This window comes from Parasteatoda tepidariorum, chromosome 7 (genome assembly GCF_982258835.1).
Source record: "Parasteatoda tepidariorum strain Cologne lab strain chromosome 7, Ptep-v5.0, whole genome shotgun sequence".
Classification (NCBI taxonomy): Eukaryota; Metazoa; Arthropoda; class Arachnida; order Araneae; family Theridiidae; genus Parasteatoda; species Parasteatoda tepidariorum.
In genome coordinates this window covers 26423720-26443194 of record NC_141761.1, presented here as the reverse complement: position 1 = coordinate 26443194, position 19475 = coordinate 26423720, and the positions used below count along the sequence as shown (strand labels likewise).

The following is a 19475-nucleotide window of genomic DNA, read 5'->3' as shown; positions in this document are numbered from 1 at the left end:
TGAGAACACCATACTTCAAAAAAAAAAAAAAAAAGCACCAGCACTTTATATACAGGTGTAGCGCTTGACAACAAACTAAATTTTGCCGATAAATTTCCAATCGATAAATATAGTCTACAAAACAGATATTGTGAAAATATTAAAAATAAATTCTGTAATCACACTAAAATTATTGTCTTTTGATGGATCCCTTCGTATGTGGGAATAGAAAATACTGACCGAACAAATGAACATTTAAACAACTCGACAATCTCCTAAAGGACATGCTTATGAGAAAATTATAGATAACCTCAAACACGACCAAGCAGCAAAGTCAATAGTTAATTCCAATATCCAAGACAGTTGGAAAGTGTGTGAGCCATAACTTTCCCGTTGGAAAGCTGTGGCAACTAAAATCAGACCATGACTGCTTGACAGAACATCTGTATAGAATAAGAATATTTCCATCAATTATTCGTTAAATCTGTAAAGTGGGCAGGATGAATTACGTGGTAAAGTTTAAATAGAGAGTCTCAGAGACTTGGTGAAGTTGAATATAAATTATATTGGACTACTAATACTTTTATGAACTGTTATTGATCCGCCTTTTTTTTTTTACTTTTTTTAAATTCTTTTCTTGTTTATGTTAAGTTATCTTGGTCGTTTGTTCATGTTTATTTTATGTGTGTTTGTTGTCATTTTTCTTTCTGCTGATCCTTGATTCTTTGTGAGACATTAGGCTGCCTGATTAAAATACGTAAGGAATGTTGTTGTGTTAAATGTTGTCGTAAATTAATAGCTATGGAGATTTCTCAGATAAAATCCAAAGTAAACTGTTAATGAAATTCCTAAACCTCGGTAATGTTCATGACATAGTAATGTAAAAATCATAAAATGATTTGTAAAAAGTTAGTATTTTTAATGTTATAAAACGAATGTATACAGAAATACTATAAAAATTTCTAAAATTTATGTAAATGTTTTCTCTAGACTTGTTTTTCACTTTTTCCTCGTTATCAACCAAAAGCATTTTAAGAGAATTCTATATATTTGAGAAAATAAAAGAAAGTTTCTAATAAATTTTGTAAGATCAAGATAAATTGATGTTTGACTTTATACCCTCAAAACAATTTCAGCCTTCGGGACATCCAATAAGACGGTCCAAAAGTAAATCCATTGTGGCAAATAGTTCTCTGCCATGAAATTGTCGGATTCATAGCTATGTAGTTACTTCGTGTTTGCCTAGTAATAGTTCCAGGCAAGTTCTTCATCGAAAAGTTCTCCTATTTCATTAAAAAAAACTTAGAAATACGTGGCTTTTATGTATAAACAGGGCGCTGGATGTAGTTTTACAAAAAAGTAGGTTAAAAGGAAAAGAGTTGTATTATTATTTGCTGTTACGTAGTTGTATTAATCCATCTACAATAATCAACGAGAGCATTTGCTGAAGAAGTAACAAAAGTTAGTATTGTCATCATTTCTTTAATTTATGTCTAGATATTGGGCTTTTTATTATTTCCTCTGCTGAAATACATTCCTATATTATTAAAGTAAAAATTTTAAACTTACTAATATTCTTACTACTTCAATTGAAAATTTTCAGCTTATTATATTATGAGAATTTAAAAATTATCCATATTATGGAATTAATTAAAAATTGATTTCATTATTTAAATTATTTAAATTATTTCTATTGTGTATTTAAAAATTATTTCTATAATGAACTATGTTTATTCAGAAATAACAAGATTTTAAACGTCAAGCGCATTTTTGATAACAATTTTTGTTATCGAAAATGATTTGATTACTTGATTTGATCAATGATCATTTGATTTGAATGAGAGATTCATCATAAAAGAATGGGCCATTTTATGCTGCTGAAATTTATGTGAGTGGGTGCACATTAGTATCAATAAATGTTTATCAAAGTTTTTGAACATAAAGCTGGTAAGTTTTTAAGATGTGTTGGGGATATTTTAGGATGTTTGGCATGAAATGTTACTTGAACCATAAATTTTACTTACGTGAAATTTCTGTTATGTTATACAAATAATGATAATTGTGGTTAGAATAGCCTGTTTCTTTTCCATCTTTTAAATAATATAAATTCATTTTTATTAAAATAACTACTATCAAGGGATTGGTGGGTATTTGTCCTTCTCAATAATTAGAAATCTCTAAAGGCTCCCATGAATATTTCAGACAAATAAGGAAAATTTTTATGAATCATCATGAATTTAAATTCGAGTCATCTAGTCATTAATATCATCTAGTTAAAAAAAAAAGGAAAACGGAGAAAAAAATACTTAATCTTTGTGCAGTTATTTGTTACGTTTATTTCTTTTTTATTATGCGTGAAATTTTAAAAACTACTGTGACTGTGTAATTTAATTTCATCCCCCTAAAAAATCTTGGCCATGGTTCATATATTATATAAAATATGTAATTTTCTGCTTCGAGGTATTTTACTTATTATTGCTAAGCTAGTTTTTATACTGTTTTAAAATGCACATTGGTAATGAAAGTCGAATTTCGTAACACGATATCATGCAATTCTATTCGATTTATATTACTAATAGTTTTAAATTTGGTTAACAGATAGTTTGAAGTAGGAGGAAGGTGACTCTCAACATTAGAACATTTTACGACAAACCGTTCTAGCGGGATAAGAAGAAAAAAAAAGGAAAAAGAATTTTCTGATTGGTTAAGCGTTTACCATTATTTTAAATTTAACTATAGACGATTCAATTTTTCACATATTTTAAAAGTAGTATCAGTGATAATTGCTAGCTTATAACTTTATTTGATTTAAAAAATAGTTTATTGCACGTATTAAAGTATTTAATTCTTTTGCTTTCACTGAGTCAGATAAATTCAAAGAACAACATTAAGTAGTAGCACGCGTGGTTTACATCCCAAAATTTATACTTTCAAAGTTGTCTGAGACCGCACGTTTTTTTCATTTATATTTATTCTTTTAAAACGTGTTTCTATAACATTATTTACTTAAAATCAATGTCAATTGAATAGAAAAAAATTTAAAGGCAAAATGAATAGGGACGTGATAATAACTCGTATGGAAGAAACGCAAAAAATCGCATATTATTATTGACGACAATGATGCTTAATTGATTTAGATAATCTGTGCACATTGAAATTAAATAAATAAGCTATGTACTAAAACGCAAAAGTTATGGAGTAAAGATATTTATTAAGCTAGAAAAACTGTAAGAAATCCTCATACTATCATAACGACAATGATGTTAATTAATGTTTGTAATATGTTAATTAAATATTTAAAAAAAAGTTATGTACTAAAAAGCAAAAATAATGGAAAAAATAAACTTATTCATTTTGGGGAATGCTAAAAATTCGCTTTATTATTATTGACACTAATGCTTTATTAATGTTGATAATATGTATTAATTGATATAAAATAAAATAAGCTATATACTAAAAGGCGAAGTTAAAGGAAAAAGGGGTAATAGGAAATTCTTTTTAGGGAACCGTAGTAACTCGCCATTCACAGACGCTTAATTATTGTGTACAATTGACGGTAATATGTACTGCTGGTTTTATGGTAATCGGTGCAATTTTCATAAGAATTCTACAACTGATTTTCTGCAGTTCCAGAAAGAAAAAAAAATTCAGTGGTAGCAAAGTTAGTGTATTAATATTTTAATGAATTAGTATTGAAAGAACTTTATTCCTCTACTAATTATAAATATTTTAACCGTAAATTAAACGTCAGATAAAGAAATGGCCATTGTCCAGAAACCGTTTCAAGTTCTAATAAGAATTCTATTTTTGTAAAAAAAAAAAATCTGCTTTAGTTGGCTGTCGACAAATGTATTTTTCTCAGCTGTATACAATTTTTTTTACATAATTCTAGAAAAAGCAATTTTACATGGCAAAATACAAAATGTGAGCGAAATCAGTTGGTTCTTTGGAAATCGAATTTAAAAATTACGACATTTTTAAATTCGATTTCTCACATACTATTTGACAGATTGCGTTCACATTTTGTACTTTGCCACTTAAAATTAGTTTCAATAAAATTATGTTCGAATATTTAAAGTATGTTAAATCAACAGCACCTATGTATTTAAAGTATGCAATTCATATTCTATTACTGTCCTATTACACAACAAATCCACAAAGAATGTTGCTTGAAATCTAATTTTTTAAAAACATTTTTCACTAATTTAAATTTTTTTAAACACGCTGGTTGCTCTCACACGCTGACATACTTAATCGCACTTTTTTAATTTAAACCAACAATTAACATAACTTCAATGGAATCATGTATGTAAATCTATACATAATAAACGCGACGGTGTGTGTGTCTGTTTGTCTGTCCGTCTGTCTGTAATCACAATATATCGCCCCAGAAGCCTCGCCCAGGCACGAAACTCGACACATAATTGTGTTTTGACATAATGAAGAATTTCTTTTCTTTTTCAAAAATTTGGTTTAGTGTTTTAGTTATAAGTCATTTTGTAAGAAAATCTATGCGTTTTCGTCTTCAAAGAGTCATATTCAAAAAACTATTAAAAAATACATATACTCTTCTCCACTCTTATAAATGTATGCTAATGCGAACCTTACAAATGAAATATTAATTTTCGACAACTTAAACCAATAATATACGAAGGAATTAATGATTTAATTGTAAGGTTCGCATTAGTTTACATTTATCAAAATGGAGAAAAGTTTAACTTTTGTCTGCAGCAGAACTGGATATTAAGACAAAATTGCAGGAGAGGAACACTTTAATTGTCCACTAATCTTCAGATTTCTTGCTATGTTTTAAAAAACTTTATTTGTGGAAACCTTTAGCGTGGCGGACAGCTGGCCGCCTTAGGCGGCTAGTAAATATATAAAATAAAGAATCAGAATTATTCTTATGATCTGAAACTGAAGTTTTTTTTTTCATGAAATGGTTATACATCAGAAAATATTTACAGAATAGAAATTTTATAGAAACTTCTTTGAACAAATAAACTTTCCCCTCATGCAACAAAATCAATAATTTAACAAGAATTTGTACCTTTCAATAAAAATGTTATATTGCACGCTTTCTTAACAAGAAAATATCACTCAAATCATGAGTAATGCTTACTTTGATTTCCACAAACACAACTAGGGCATGGTCTGGCATTATAATCTATCTGACAGCCTGACTCGCATTTAGGAGGAGAACACTGAATCGTTGGCATGTCTAGAGAAAAACATATTGTTTTTAAAGAGAAAATTAATAATATTAATAGAAAACTAGTGATGCATGATGATGCTGATAATGAGGATGTGTTTTGAAACATTTGAAAGGACCTTGCTAAGAAAATGTTGCAATCCTATTAAAGTTGCTTCAGAGGAATCGATCGGAAAATAAGAAGATTATTGCAATTAATTTATTTTTATATTTTATCAAATAAAGATCAAACATATGATTTTGCTACATTTCTCTATTTTGACGAGCCAGAGAGAATGATGGAAGAGGAAATCAGTGATATTTGGCAAAGAACTTTTAGTAAAAAACTACACTTAAGTTATATATTTCAGTAAAAGTTGTAGAAATACAATAAAAAAACAGAGAAACACACCGAGGTTAGCATTGTAGTTATAAAAACTATCAGAATAATGACAACAGATGCATGAGTAAAAAGGCAATCTCGAGACAAAGTTACAGGAAATCAAAATTCTATTGAAAATAAAATCTGATTCTGGCAGTACATGGCATTGATTTACGTGTTGGCAAAAGAAACTAATTTAATAAAATCCAACGCATCTCAAATTTGGATTAATAAATACATGAAGAATTTTTGCAACACAAATAATAATTTCAGTTGGTAGGCTTAAAAAACAAAAAGAAAAAAATAAATTTACATCAAGAATTAGTAAAGGCAAGTTGTTAGACAAGAATTTTCCAACTTCCCAACTTTTGATCATATTTGCGTGACACAGAAAATTTCTAGCAACAGAACAATGTCTTACATTATTAAAAAAAAAACTATTAAAAGTGGTTTCCGAAGTTCATGCCCCTATCCTACTATGAAATAAAAAAATTTATTAAACTGAAAACATTGAGACATTTTTACCGCCCAGCAATACTATACTAAATTGGTCTTTCACCATCTTTCGATACCAGGCGAAAGTAGTAGAACCAATAAAGCTTGCTCCAGACACAGTTTTGCACGTATACTGCTATGATATACTGTAACAAAAAGCGAACTTTACTTACTACTACCACAGTTTCAATCGAAATCCCAATTTGCAACAACTTTGACAACAAAAAGAGAAAACGGGAGAGATTCAAATTAGCCGTCAAATCCGGAGATTTGGTGATTAAAAGTGTCCTTTTTGCAGTCTTTCTTTTGGTAGAATTAGTGGCAAAATTCTAAGTGCAACCACGTACACTTGGGCCATGTTTGCTATGGGGATAAAACACTCTCAATCAGGTGCCCCGGGTTCGAAATGGGTAGCCATTACGAATTCCGCTCCCGGCTCGCACCAAACACAGTGCTGACGTAAAATATCCTCAGTGATAGATGGATGATGGGTTAGAGGCCCCTTGCCAACATTCAAACCATATAAGGAACCATATAAGAAATGCGGAAAAGACTTCAAGAAAGAAATTTTTCGATTGAAAATGAAGAAGATTCGACGTCAACTTCTTTAAATATTTAATTAAGTGAGTATCAAATTTCGGGTTCCGGAGGGAACTTACAGTAAAATTGAATTGAAGAACGTTTCTCTAATTTACAATTAATTTGAACCTTCAAAATATGAATAAATAGGCTTTTTGCCCAGCTGCTCTTCAGGACGAAAATCGAGATATTTTCCTTAATGTTCGCGATATTGGTTACAATCTAGAACAAGTTTGTATCTAAAAGGATCAATTTTCCTTCATGCTTTGTGCTCATTGTGATTATGAGTCAATCACTTTTTTACTTCTTACCACAGTCATAATAATATATATATTTTAAAACAACCCGTATATTTCAGCTAAAAATGTTTCAAAAAATTAAAATATCTATCAAGTTTTTGTTTTTAAACATTTAAATTTTTTAAAAAATTTATTTAAATCAAAAAAATAATACATTTGAAATTGAATAAAACATATTATATAGTTATCCGCATTTTTAGAACATGAATATGAAGATAAAATCCAAACGTCCAAGCTGGTGTTTGAACCCTGTACCTCTCTGGTAAAAAACGGCCAAGCCTACTATTGCGCTATGAAACCAAACCATTTGTAAAATTTTGTTAATTTAAAAGTAAAAGAACTTTATTGGGGCATATTATTTTATTCCAGGGACAGCACAGGTGACTCATTTTTACCCTATCTGAGGTTTTCAAATGTTCTTTTTATAAAAGTTCAATTTCGTTTTGTTACTAATTTAACGGATGCCTACTTTTTTTGTGAACCAGAATATCAGCGTTTGACGTGCGTGCTTATTGCCATAAAAATTAGGGCTCCTAAAAAGAAACGAATTTTTACATTCGTAAATACACCGTTGATACATGATTAAACGCAAAATGATTATTTATTGTTACAAATGAATGGAGGTTTTAGTACCCTGCCACATCTAGCACAAATGCAGGTTATAATGAGTTTTTTTTGATGTCCTGTGGTGCTTCACAGCTGCAGTAAACACACCGGTGAATCGACTGTACTTGGAGATTGTCCAGCTTGCCGTATCAAGAGAATTATACTCGTTCTGTGACAAATTTGGAGATTAAACGGGACTTTGATGCGTGTGGCGGAGCGATATCTTCTTGAAAAATATCTCCTAGATGCTCTGCGATAAGTGGCAACACATGTGACAGAAAGATGTCACGAATATGTATTCTTCTTGGTACTTCTTGGTAATTGGGTTGTTATTCTTCGGTGTATCAATGGTCCCCCATGCGATCCATGCGATGCCTCCATACCACCACATCAGTTGTTGAAGTGCTGCTATGAAACGTAATCAGGATCAATATCTTTCACGAAGGGGATCTCCATATTCGTGCACGATAATTATCTCTATCTATATTAAATCTGGATGCATCACTGAAGACGACCTGGCTCCATTCCGTCACAGTCTAATGAACACCACTCCCAATAGGGGAAAATGGTGGATGAGTGTGTTAATCCTGCCTACGCTGTACCACGACGTAAAAGGTGTACAGAGGTTTAAAATAAGGCATTCATTTTTAAAAATAGGCTTACTAGAGACTCAAATTCCGAGGGTAAAAGTTTCAAAATAATGCGAACTTAAAAAACACAGCTGGGATCATATCGCTGGTTCAAAACTGAAACGACACTTCTGTTTCACTGTTTTTGTTTACTAACTTCGTCTATTGCTCCATTTCAAAGCTCGCTCTCCTATCTATTTTTATATCTTTTAAACTGAAAATATGTAATAATATCATTTTGCAGCCTAAGTCGACTATTGATATAAAAATTCTTACTTTGATTAGCACAAACACAGCTAGGGCAAGGCTCAGCACTGAAATCAATTTGGCATCCTGGCTCACATTTAGGAGGAGAACACTGGACAGGTGAACGTTCTAAAAGATAGATTAAAACATTTGTTTACTTTAAAATAATGCATAAATAACATTTGTGTTTAATATTTAAAAAAAACTAACGTGAGATATTATGTAGACGTGACTATATACATACTATATATATATAATAACGCGCTAACGTGAATCTATATTATATATATATATATAACTCACTCTTGTTTCTCTTTCTTTTATAATTATATCTTATCTATCTAAACCAGGGATGGGCAAACTACGGCCCGCGGGCCAACTGTGGCCCGCCGGAAGATTTTATCCGGCCCGCGGACCGAATTTAAACATTTTACTTTCTCTATTTTTACTCTACAAAACATAAATTAAAATAGTTAGCATTAACAGCTTCAATTGATAAAATGTCGAAAGCAAAGGTCCCTTATAGAATAGCCGTAGATTAGCTCCAACTAGTATTTGTCTATCTCGAGAAGCAGACGTATGAAATCTAATATAGGTGAATTGTATGTACTTCACGATAGCATCCGAGGACAACGTCATAAAATTATTATTTCTAAAGCTATTCGTAAACCAAGTACTTATTTCCAACCCAAGTATAAACCAAGTGTTAGAGTGTATTTTTAAATATTGTTCATAAAAATCTTTTAAAACGTGTTTCTATAAAAGTAAATAATAAAAGTAAATAATAAAAGTAAATAAAATCAGCGGTAATTGGGTACTTGCAACTAGAGAAGAAGTGAAATGATTAAGCCTAAACATGTGATTTAAATCAGATTTTATTGGATACCTGTAAGCAACGTCACGAATGCAAGTCGAAATTAATTAGCTTCTGAATCGTCTAATGTATCTACTTATCTACGATGATGTCACTTTCAGGTATTCAACTGGCATGAAAAAAGAAACTTAGTTACGTATTAACGTACAAAATTAATTGAAAATTGGTTCTAATTCGTTTAAGAAAAACGTAAAAAAATCACATACTCTTATTGACCCCAATGATGCTTAATTTAATAAGTAATAGATGCATAACGAAATAAAAAAAATGAGCTATGTGCAAAAAAGCTAAATAAATGGAAGCTAAATTTATTTATTTATTTAGGAAAACCATTAATAAGACATACTCTTATTTGCACCAATCATGTTTAATTATCGTTGGTAATGTGTAGAAATTGAAAAAAAATATGCTATGTACTAAAAAGCAAAGCTAATCTAGAAAAGAAACTAATTCTTTTAAGGGAAGTGTAGAAAATCCCCAAACGCAGATGACACTTAATTAATTTTGGTAATACATACTACTGATAGAATGGTAATTGGTGTCGTTTTATTAATTCTATGAAGAATTTTCCCAAGATTCAGAAAGTATTTTTTTCCGTGGTAGCAAAGATGGTGTATTAATATTCTAATAAATTAAAATTAAAAGATTTTTTCAGTCTACTACTTATAAATATTTTAAACAATATATTAAAAGTCGGATAGAAAAATAGCAAATGATCTAAATTTCTTATCAAGGTCTTATGAGAATTTCAGATTTTAAAATTTCAGCTTTAATTTGCTATTATTGATAAATGCATTTTGCACAAAACACCAATTATTGAAGGATTATGAAATACTAGGAGGCTCCCCCCCCCCCTGCTCGCTAACCCCCGAGAATTGCTACGCAATCCTATGTGGTTCAAGCCGTGAACCATAGCCCGCTGCGCTCGCTCGCCAATGAACACAATGTTCTAGCACAAAGACATAGTATATTATCATCAAAGACATAGTATTTTATCATCAAAGACATAGTATTGTACCTGTATAGAAGAATTCTATCAATGTTCTTATTGGCTTTTAAAAAAGTATATTAGCTATTTAGATTTTACATGGTGAAATAATCAAAACATTTGCTAAATGAGAAACGTATTAGCAAAATAAATTATCAAATATTGCAGTTACTCACCTAAATTCAACTAAATGTGTGTATAATAAATTAGTTAATGCTAGAAATTCTGAAAATTTTAGAAAAAAAATTTCTTATTTAAAAATATAAACTTTAAACCCTAACTTTTCCGTTGTGATGCATTCAATGCATTCAATACAAACACTTAGACGTTTTTTAGACGTTTAGGTAGCTCCCAGTAGAAAAATATCAATTCAACAGCGGCCTTTTAAAGCATTCTCACTTCAATTAATTAATTCCTAATTGAGTTTAAATTAAATATTATGTTTTTAGGGTATGAATCTGAATTGTACAACCTGATAATGCTCACTCTGGTTATTGTTTCCGTTTTTAAAAGCGCTATATGTTGAGCCACCTCAACTAGATTTGCCATGTGACATTTTTAGCAGCAATCATTGGTCGATTTTCTAATGTTGCCATTCGGGGAATTATAATGAGGCTTTTTTTTTGGTGCCGAGTAAGAGAAATATATATATAGATGTACCAAATAAACTAATATAGTTAAAAAGCATTGCATTGATATATTTTTTAATTATTAAAACTGCACCAATACTTAGCAGTTTTAATACCGATACTGCGGAAAAAAAGTGTCCGTTGGCCTTTCGAAAGGAATAAGTACCGAAGAAAATTGCGTAATAGTGGTAAATAACACTGATGTTTCTTCTAATCTATAGTCAGTAAGTATTAAAATATCGAATAAATGTAATTATATCCGCGAATAAATTTATATAAAATCGGATGTAATAAATATTTCGGACATTCACCAAAGCGATTATGTGATTGTCAACATTCACCGGTGAAAGCCAACAACCACCGATTTTGGTCACTCACAGTAACATGCACATCATTTACATACTAACCTCATCAGGACGTTTATTTCATACTTTGCCTAAATAGCATCCGGCATTATATATAATGCCCAGGCAAAGTATGTAATACTTCTCATATTTCATACTTTGCCTAAAAACGTCAGGCATTATATATAATGCCGACATTTCATACTTTGCCGGTCACATAAACATTAGATTTTTTCAAAATTGGTAATATTAATAAATTAGCAATCTATTAATTAAATTGGTAATGTTATTAAATAATATTAATAAATGAAAACAGTTCAGTATTAATAAGGTTTAAAAAATCACATTTTGCCTAAGATTCATAAAAGTTGCCAACCAAAATCAAATGTATAAAACTTTTGTAAGAAGATAAATATTTATTTCATAATGTCGTATCATCTTATAACATGTTTTAAATGAACAATGAAGCAAGAAAAATTTATAAAGACAAGTAGGGTTAACCCGGTACTCACTCTGCAATTTCTTCGCATTGTTTATTTTACCATTAAGCGTCAATATTTTTCACAGAATATTTTGTTTTTAAAATATACAATTGTTGTAGTTTTAACTAAGAAAAATGTGTTAGCATGTTAATCATGAAGAAATAGGCGATTACCTGGATTTGAAAAACCCTTACTTGAAAAAAAAAAGGTTTTACCTAAAGAATACAGATCGTGAGACTCAATAATATGAAATAAGTAATTGTACTCGTTGACTTTTATCACTCTTCATTAAGTGTTTTTGCTTTCGAAAATTTCACTATAAGTATAAAGACAACACGTAATGTCTCGCCCTCGTTCTCTCTTATCCTACTTCAATTGGGTATAATATGAAAAAATCACAACTACTTCCACTTACTAGGAATAACATTTACCTTTTAGTTTAATTAATAAACTGAGTCTTAAATATGTTTACTAAATTCATAAACTTCGGTAAAACAACAATATAAATTATTTCCAAAGGAACTAGACTAATACAATTCCAACCTGGCGAGTAGCGACTTATAAACAAGACACTTCGTTTGATGCTTTTACTTGTTGCTAGAAATCAGGTTCGCAGAAAATGCTGTTTACTAGTTAAATTTAGTAGGAATAACAGGATCTGTAACGTAGGCTATAGTATACCCAATTAACATCTACTTGAGCTCGAGCTTATTCGATTAAATTGAATTCCGAAACGAGACGTGCGTTCACGAATGACTTTTTCAGCGAACTAATTAAAACACCTGAGTCATTTCAAGTATCTTCCTTTTGTGCAACAAAACAAAATGCAACGTTGAACATGCCAAACAGCTTTTAATGATAGATAGAAAAACTTACGTTGATAGTCACAGGCACAACTGGGACAAGGTTTCGTGCTGTAATCAATCTGACATGGAGCATCGCATTTCGGAGGAGAGCACTGGATGGATGGAATGTCTGCAATAAAATTTGAAAATAATAATAATAAAGTAAAATCAAGCGAAATGAAAGTTACTAATTATTTTCCCTTTTTAAAATTTGGTACGTTTTCTTCAATACCAAAGGCGATTCTCACCTTCGAAATATGAATTAAGTTTGAAAAAAAATTTCTTGAAGTATTGAATAATATTTTTTTTCTTAATAAATGAAACAGCAAAACGTTTGTAACCAAACATCAGCATGGGTGAATTAGACCCCCCCATTTGTGATGGAAATAGACTGAATTGGCAATATGGCTTGGAAGATTATATTAAAGGAGGCTGTATTGCTATCTGTTCGTTCTCTAACACTAGGATTACTTGGAAGAAGTATATCTGCCGTAAGTATTCTACCCAATATTTAGTCATTGTTCTGTAAGACAAGGCAAATTCCCCTCAATACGAATACAATTTGCATCCGAATTCTAGACTTTGATTGCCACCGTATGATTTATATAACTCCGTGGTTCTTATATTGAAACCATTATGGCAACACTACATTAGGCAATACGAGGATTCGATCATATTGATAATTATATTGGAAGAGAAAATCCGGAGGAAAGTTTGACTAACTTGTAGTATAAGGATTCGATTTATAGCATTTTTTTCAGAAATGCTTTCAACCTTAGCTCTCGTATTTGAAGAGTGTAAATAGGAGTAAAAATTGAATTAAACATTCTTTATTACAAAATCTATCTTATTATAAATAACTTACTTTGATTGCCACAGACGCAACTGGGACAAGGTTTCGTGCTGTAATCAAGCTGACACGGGGCATCACATTTCGGAGGAGAGCACTGAACAAGTGGAATGTCTGTAACAAAAGAAAACCAACAATTATAACTGAAAAACACAAAACGAAAACGGAAAAAGACATTTTCATAAATATAGTATCAATTGTTACAATCAAATATAGAATTTTCTTAAATAAAATAAACATTTGACGGAAGAACAAATTTTTTGAAACAAAGACGATAAATTGTTTGAGAAAGATTCAAATTTAGCTTTATTGTAACAGATTAGGAAATGTAAAGTACCTTGTATTCGTAATGCTAAACGATCTTTTCATAAATTAATTTTGTTAAGTATGTTAGATTCTGCCTCAATTAAAAAGCTATTGAAAAAATATTGAATAATATTAATTAGTTTTTGTTATAGTTTTTAATAATCATCCTAAAATTTCGACACAAATTTTTTTTTAAATATAATGTCTTAAACCCTTAATGGGATACCTGTAAGTGACGTAGTGTGGGTTTCTCGATCCTGATTGGTTATTGAAACCTGACATTTGCTTACGTTCTTGCAACATTTGCTTACGTTCTTGCAACTGTTCTTTCCATTCTTTTTCGAGTAGCCCAAGCTCGTCAAGTATCAATTCTTTTAAGTGACACATTCTATATTCTTTCAAAAGGCTTCAATTCTTTCATTATATACCTCTTACCTTTCCAAAAGACAGCCACGAAGCCGTGTAGAACATAAACAAACTAATTATTCAACTAAGTTTTCCGGCACACGAGACAGAAATATATTACGATTACAATTAAAAAAAATTCAAAATAAAAAATACTAGGAGGCTCCGCCCCCTGCTCGCTAACGCTCGCCAACCCCTCGAGAATTGCTATGCAATCCTATGTGGTTCACGCCGTGAAAAAAAAACGTGTGGTTCACGCATGGCTGTTAGCATGTGCATCTTTGTGCTAGAACATTGTGTTCATTGGCGAGCTCGCTGAGCTCGCTCGCCAATGAACACAATGTTCTAGCACAAAGACATAGTATATTATCATCAAAGACATAGTATTTTATCATCAAAGACATAGTATTGTACTTATGTAGAAGAATTCTATCAATGTTCTTATTGGCTTTTAAAAAAGTATATTAGCTATTTAGATTGTACATGGTGAAGAAATCACAACATTAGCTAAATGAAAAACATATTAGCAAAATAAATAATCAAATATTGCAGTTACTCACCTAAATTCAACTAAATGTGTATAATAAATTAGTTAATGCTAGAAATTCTAAAAGTTTTAGAAAAAAATTTTATTATTTAAAAATATAAACTTTAAACCCTAACTTTACCTTGTGAGATAATAACCCTCAAAAAGTCTTTCATTTTCAAGAACACAAAAATTTGTTTTATCGCCAAATGAAATATTTTTTGGTGATCGGCATTATTGAAATCAATTTAATTTTTATATTAATTAACATTTGTGATAAAGTACGTAACATTTTAGAACAAAATAAGGATGTTTTACATACAATAAATTAAAATGCATGGCTGTTAGCATTACCCGAGAAAGACCACGTGGAGGTTGCCATGCTGCATTTCTAATCGGGGAGTTTTGATTTTGGCAGTTCCCCTTGCCTACTGCCAATAGAAGTTTCTATTAAATTTTTTCCAAAAAATTTTTTTTTTCTGCAAAGCTCTAAGAAATTAACACTAAGCATTTAGAATTACTTTGAAAACACAATTATAGATTTGGCATCTTGGAGCAATTACTGAAAGGCGTCAAATGACTTGACTCTTGACAGGCCAACATGAAGTTGTCCATGACTAAAAACTTGTTTAGTCAATACTAAACTGATTTTCTCAAAAGTCTGACCTTGTGACTTATTTATAGTCATGGAGAAGGCCAGCCTAATTAATTCCTAATTGAGTTTAAATTAAATGTTATCATGTTTTTAGGGCATGAATCTGAATTGAACAACCTGATAATGCTCACTCTGGTTATTGTTTCCGTTTTTAAAAGCGCTATATGTTGAGCCACCTCATGTGACATTTGCCATGTGACATTTTTAGCAGCAATCATTGGTCGATTTTCTAACGTTGCCATTCGGGGAGTTGTAATGAGGCTTTTTTTTTGGTGCCGTGTAAGAGAAATATATATATAGATCTTTAAAAACCACGTTTTTGTAATGGAGAATAATAATTTTAAAAAAATTGAAAAACGAAAAACGTGGGGCGCATGAAGTACATAACAGTAATGTTATATTAGTGTTTGTATGTGTGCTCTTGAGAATATGTGTATGTATATCTGTAATTGCAATTGTATCTGAATGTAGAGGCGGAGTATGTTTGTGTATATGCATATGTATGTGGATGTATGTGACTGTGCATGTGTATGAGTAAGAAAATGTGTATATGTATGTGTATATGTACTGTTATGTATTTCATGCGCCCCACGTTTTTCGTTTTTCAATTTTTTTTTAATTATTATTCTCCATTACAAAAGCGTGGTTTTTAAAAACATTTTTTATTTTTAATTTTTTTATTTTAAATTATAATTTTTTTAATTTTTATTTTATATTTTTTAAAAATTATTATTCTTCACTACAAAAATCGTAGTTTTTAAAAATATATATTTTTATTTAGATTCTTTTTCTTAGTCAAGAGTAGTCAAGACTACTACAAGACCACTACTAAAATAGTAGAACTTTCATTTTAAATTAGGGATACAAAAATCTTTATAGAAAAACAATACCTTTACGACTTTCATTAGTTTTATGCTGATGACAACCAAAACAATCTGGAAATGAATGAGGAAAAACTGGATCCTGCCACGTGATTTTTCAGCCAATAAAAATACTCCGACAATAAAAATCTTTTCACCTGACACGTAATACTAATTTGAAATAATGGAATCGACAACAAAAGACAATCTCGAAAATAATTATTTTTTTTAAATTTTAATTTTATTTTACTTTGTATGTCTTTTTTTTTCTCTTCATTTTCATGCATTGTCATCCAATTCTGAACTATGTGCCAAATTTGAAGTTTGTAGCTAGTCGGGAAGTTAGTTTAAAATCGATTACAAAATTCCACCCGGACAGACATACACAAAGGCAAGTTTATATAAACGTGGTAATAAAATAAAATAATAAATCTAAGTTAAGTAAAAGACGTACAAGAGAAAGAATTATATTTCAACGCATTCGATGTGCGATACGGCACAATATTTAATTAACATCACTTTAATTAACATTCTAACTTATGTGAAGAAGCTTAACTTTAACAATCCATTTTGCTTATAAACAATCAGCTGGCACTGACGTCATTGATCACATGTGTGGGTGTCCGTGATCTTCTTCTTGAAGTGCAAGTACCCAATTCCTTATTTCTATCAAACAATAATGAAACAGGGAACCAGCAGATTTGCATGTCTAAGGAACCGTTGATCTTTGCATGTTGTTGAATTTAAACTCAACATTTTAGAGACTTGAATTCATCATACCGATTATTGAATTGACTATTGTTACTTTCATAACGACAATGCTCTATGTTAATCTGTAATACCAAAGTATGGAAGTAAGACGCATTAATCGGCTTTGGAGGTGGGGAATTTGGAGTATCATGCAGGGCCATTAACATTTATAGCCACCAAAAATCTGTGTAAGTTAAGTATTAAGTAAAGTTATTAAAATTTAAAACATTTGAAAGATTTTAATTTTAATGTTTTTACATATATTTAAAAACTTTTGTACTTATGTTTTTCAGAGTATATTTGTAAGTTCGTAACATGTGCAGTCTTAATTTGTTGAACTTTCACTTTCATCGAGTTTTGTAACAAGAAACTTAAAAATTCATTAAATACGTTTTATTTCCCTCAGAGCTGCAAAACCTTGGGTGCTATACTGCCACATTATAGAACGTTTTCGGAATGAATTAGAGCGTCATTTACATAATAGGGACTCTTATCTGAAATGTATTACTGAATTGTTGCAGGTAAGAACGCAAACACCCATTGAATACCAAAATTTGTTATGCCCAGAAGGGTTATTTGGTAATATTTCAGAACGAAAGAAACCTTCTGTTAGAGACCCATAAACATGCAAAATAAGTTTTCATATAATCGCATCTTGTTTGCCTGTTCCATTCTGGCAACAAAGTGTCTTTTCCCCCACTGAAAAACGATTTACCAAAATGAGAAAAAAAGATTCGATGCATCATAATTAAGAAAACTAGCATTAAAACTTAAACTTTGAAATGAAGCAATAATTAAATTTTTAGAATGCATTACTTACTCGAAGCACCACAAACACAACTAGGGCAAGGACTTGTGGAATAATTTATTTGACAGCCGGCATCACATTTGGGGGGAGAACATTGAACAATAGGTTGGTCTAAAATAAAAACAATCTTATTTTTAAACATTAATATTATTCACAAGCCTTGATAAGCATTAAGAAATTCATCATAATACAATTTAGTAAATTGTTTAAAGTTTATTTTGCTATAATTATGATTCAAACCTTCGTTTTAATGTATTGTAAAATAATAAACATCTCAAAAATTCATGTCATCATAAGCAAAAAATAATATCAAGTTAAAATTTATAAAAGATTCATCATGTATATTTTTTTAACGTATTAAGAAAAACTGTCGCTAAAGTCGTTTTTTTAGCACTAAATTTAAACAGATGAAATTTTAACAAGTTATTATTTGTAATCACTCTTATTGTCAAGAATCTTTGCGAATTTTTAATGCTGGACTGATAAAAATCAATTAGTTTTTTAAGAAAATATCTGGAGATGGAATTTTTGACATCTTAATTTTCAAATTTTTACCACTAATGTAGTATGTTTTGGAATAAATCGAAATCCGATACCACAATATTGATGGTGGATGAGGCAGTACCTTCCACGCTTATTTATAAATTCCAACAGTTGAACCCATTACTGTTAATTTTACTTTTTGCGTATTCCGCTATGTCTCGAACACTTTTTTAAGCGAATTAAAAAAAAAATTCACACAAATTCGTTTATCCAAAGATAATTCCATGCAAGAAAGATTAGTAAGTATTTATTATTATTAATAATTTTATTTATTAATGGACAAAAAAATTTTGAATTATGAGGTGAACAAAATTTTTTGCATCATTTTAAAGAATGTAATCAGAGTGATTTCCTTGCTTGCTACTTTTTAACATCACTTTGGAGAGGTGTATCAGAGATAGTGGATTGGACCAAAGAGGCACTCTCTGGAATCGGCCTCTTCGAGCGAAGTCTGATAACATTGAAATACCTTTCTGACTTTCCAATCATATCAAAGAGGTTCTTCAAGCTCTCGAAGCTGCCGCCACAAATATGGGCCTTTCTACTGACGAAATTAAGACGAAATTCATGGAATTTTCGTCCTCTACTGTAAATTACAATGCCCCTTTATGCATCAATGGTTATATCTTTGTAAGGGTTAACGAATTCAAGCACTGCTGTTAACGATCCTTGAATACCTTGGCACTGTTGCTAACAATCAAAACATGCTTAGACAAGAAATCAGAGTCAAAATGGCTAATAAGTGTTTCTTTGAACTGGGTGAGACAATTAAAATCGAATCTTCTCAGTCAGGAAACAAAGTCAAAACTCTATAAGACATTAATACTTCTTGTACTGCTTTAGGGAAGCGAAACTTAGACCTCGAATTCAGGTATACAGTTGTCACTTAACACCTTCGAAAGAAAGATTCTCAGAGCCATCTTTGGTGCAATTCAAGAAAGGGGATGCTGGCAAACCAGACTACCCGACTCTACAAGCAGCCCCAAATTAAAGAAATAATCCATAGTAATAGACTGAGATGGCTGGAACATCTATGGAGAAGTCCTGAAAAAAGCGCCATGAGAATCGTCACCTTTCAGAGCCCTGAGGGGTCACGTCCTAGAGGTAGACCCCCTACTAGATGGCTGAACGACATCAAAAATGACCTGGAAACTCTTAAGATTAGAAATTGGAAGGGAGTTGTCCTGGATAGGAGGCGTTGGCG

At 30.8% G+C, this 19475-nt stretch overlaps 1 protein-coding gene across 18 annotated transcripts in view; it reads right to left on the bottom strand.

Annotated features, from left to right (window-relative positions):
- LOC107446012 (uncharacterized) overlaps positions 1-19475 on the bottom strand; it is a 210484-nt gene that overhangs the window by 71474 nt on the left and 119535 nt on the right. For 14 of the 18 annotated variants that reach the window (XM_087167539.1, XM_087167533.1, XM_087167538.1 and 11 more), the window contains 5 exons: positions 17741-17839; positions 13434-13532; positions 12600-12698; positions 8437-8535; positions 5102-5200 (listed from right to left, as the gene is read on the bottom strand). In XM_087167539.1, coding sequence (XP_087023665.1) covers positions 5102-5200; positions 8437-8535; positions 12600-12698; positions 13434-13532; positions 17741-17839 — 495 coding nt within the window. The remainder of the gene's footprint in view (positions 1-5101; positions 5201-8436; positions 8536-12599; positions 12699-13433; positions 13533-17740; positions 17840-19475) is intronic. The other 4 variants (XM_087167537.1, XM_087167550.1, XM_087167541.1 and 1 more) reach the window with 2 other exon arrangements.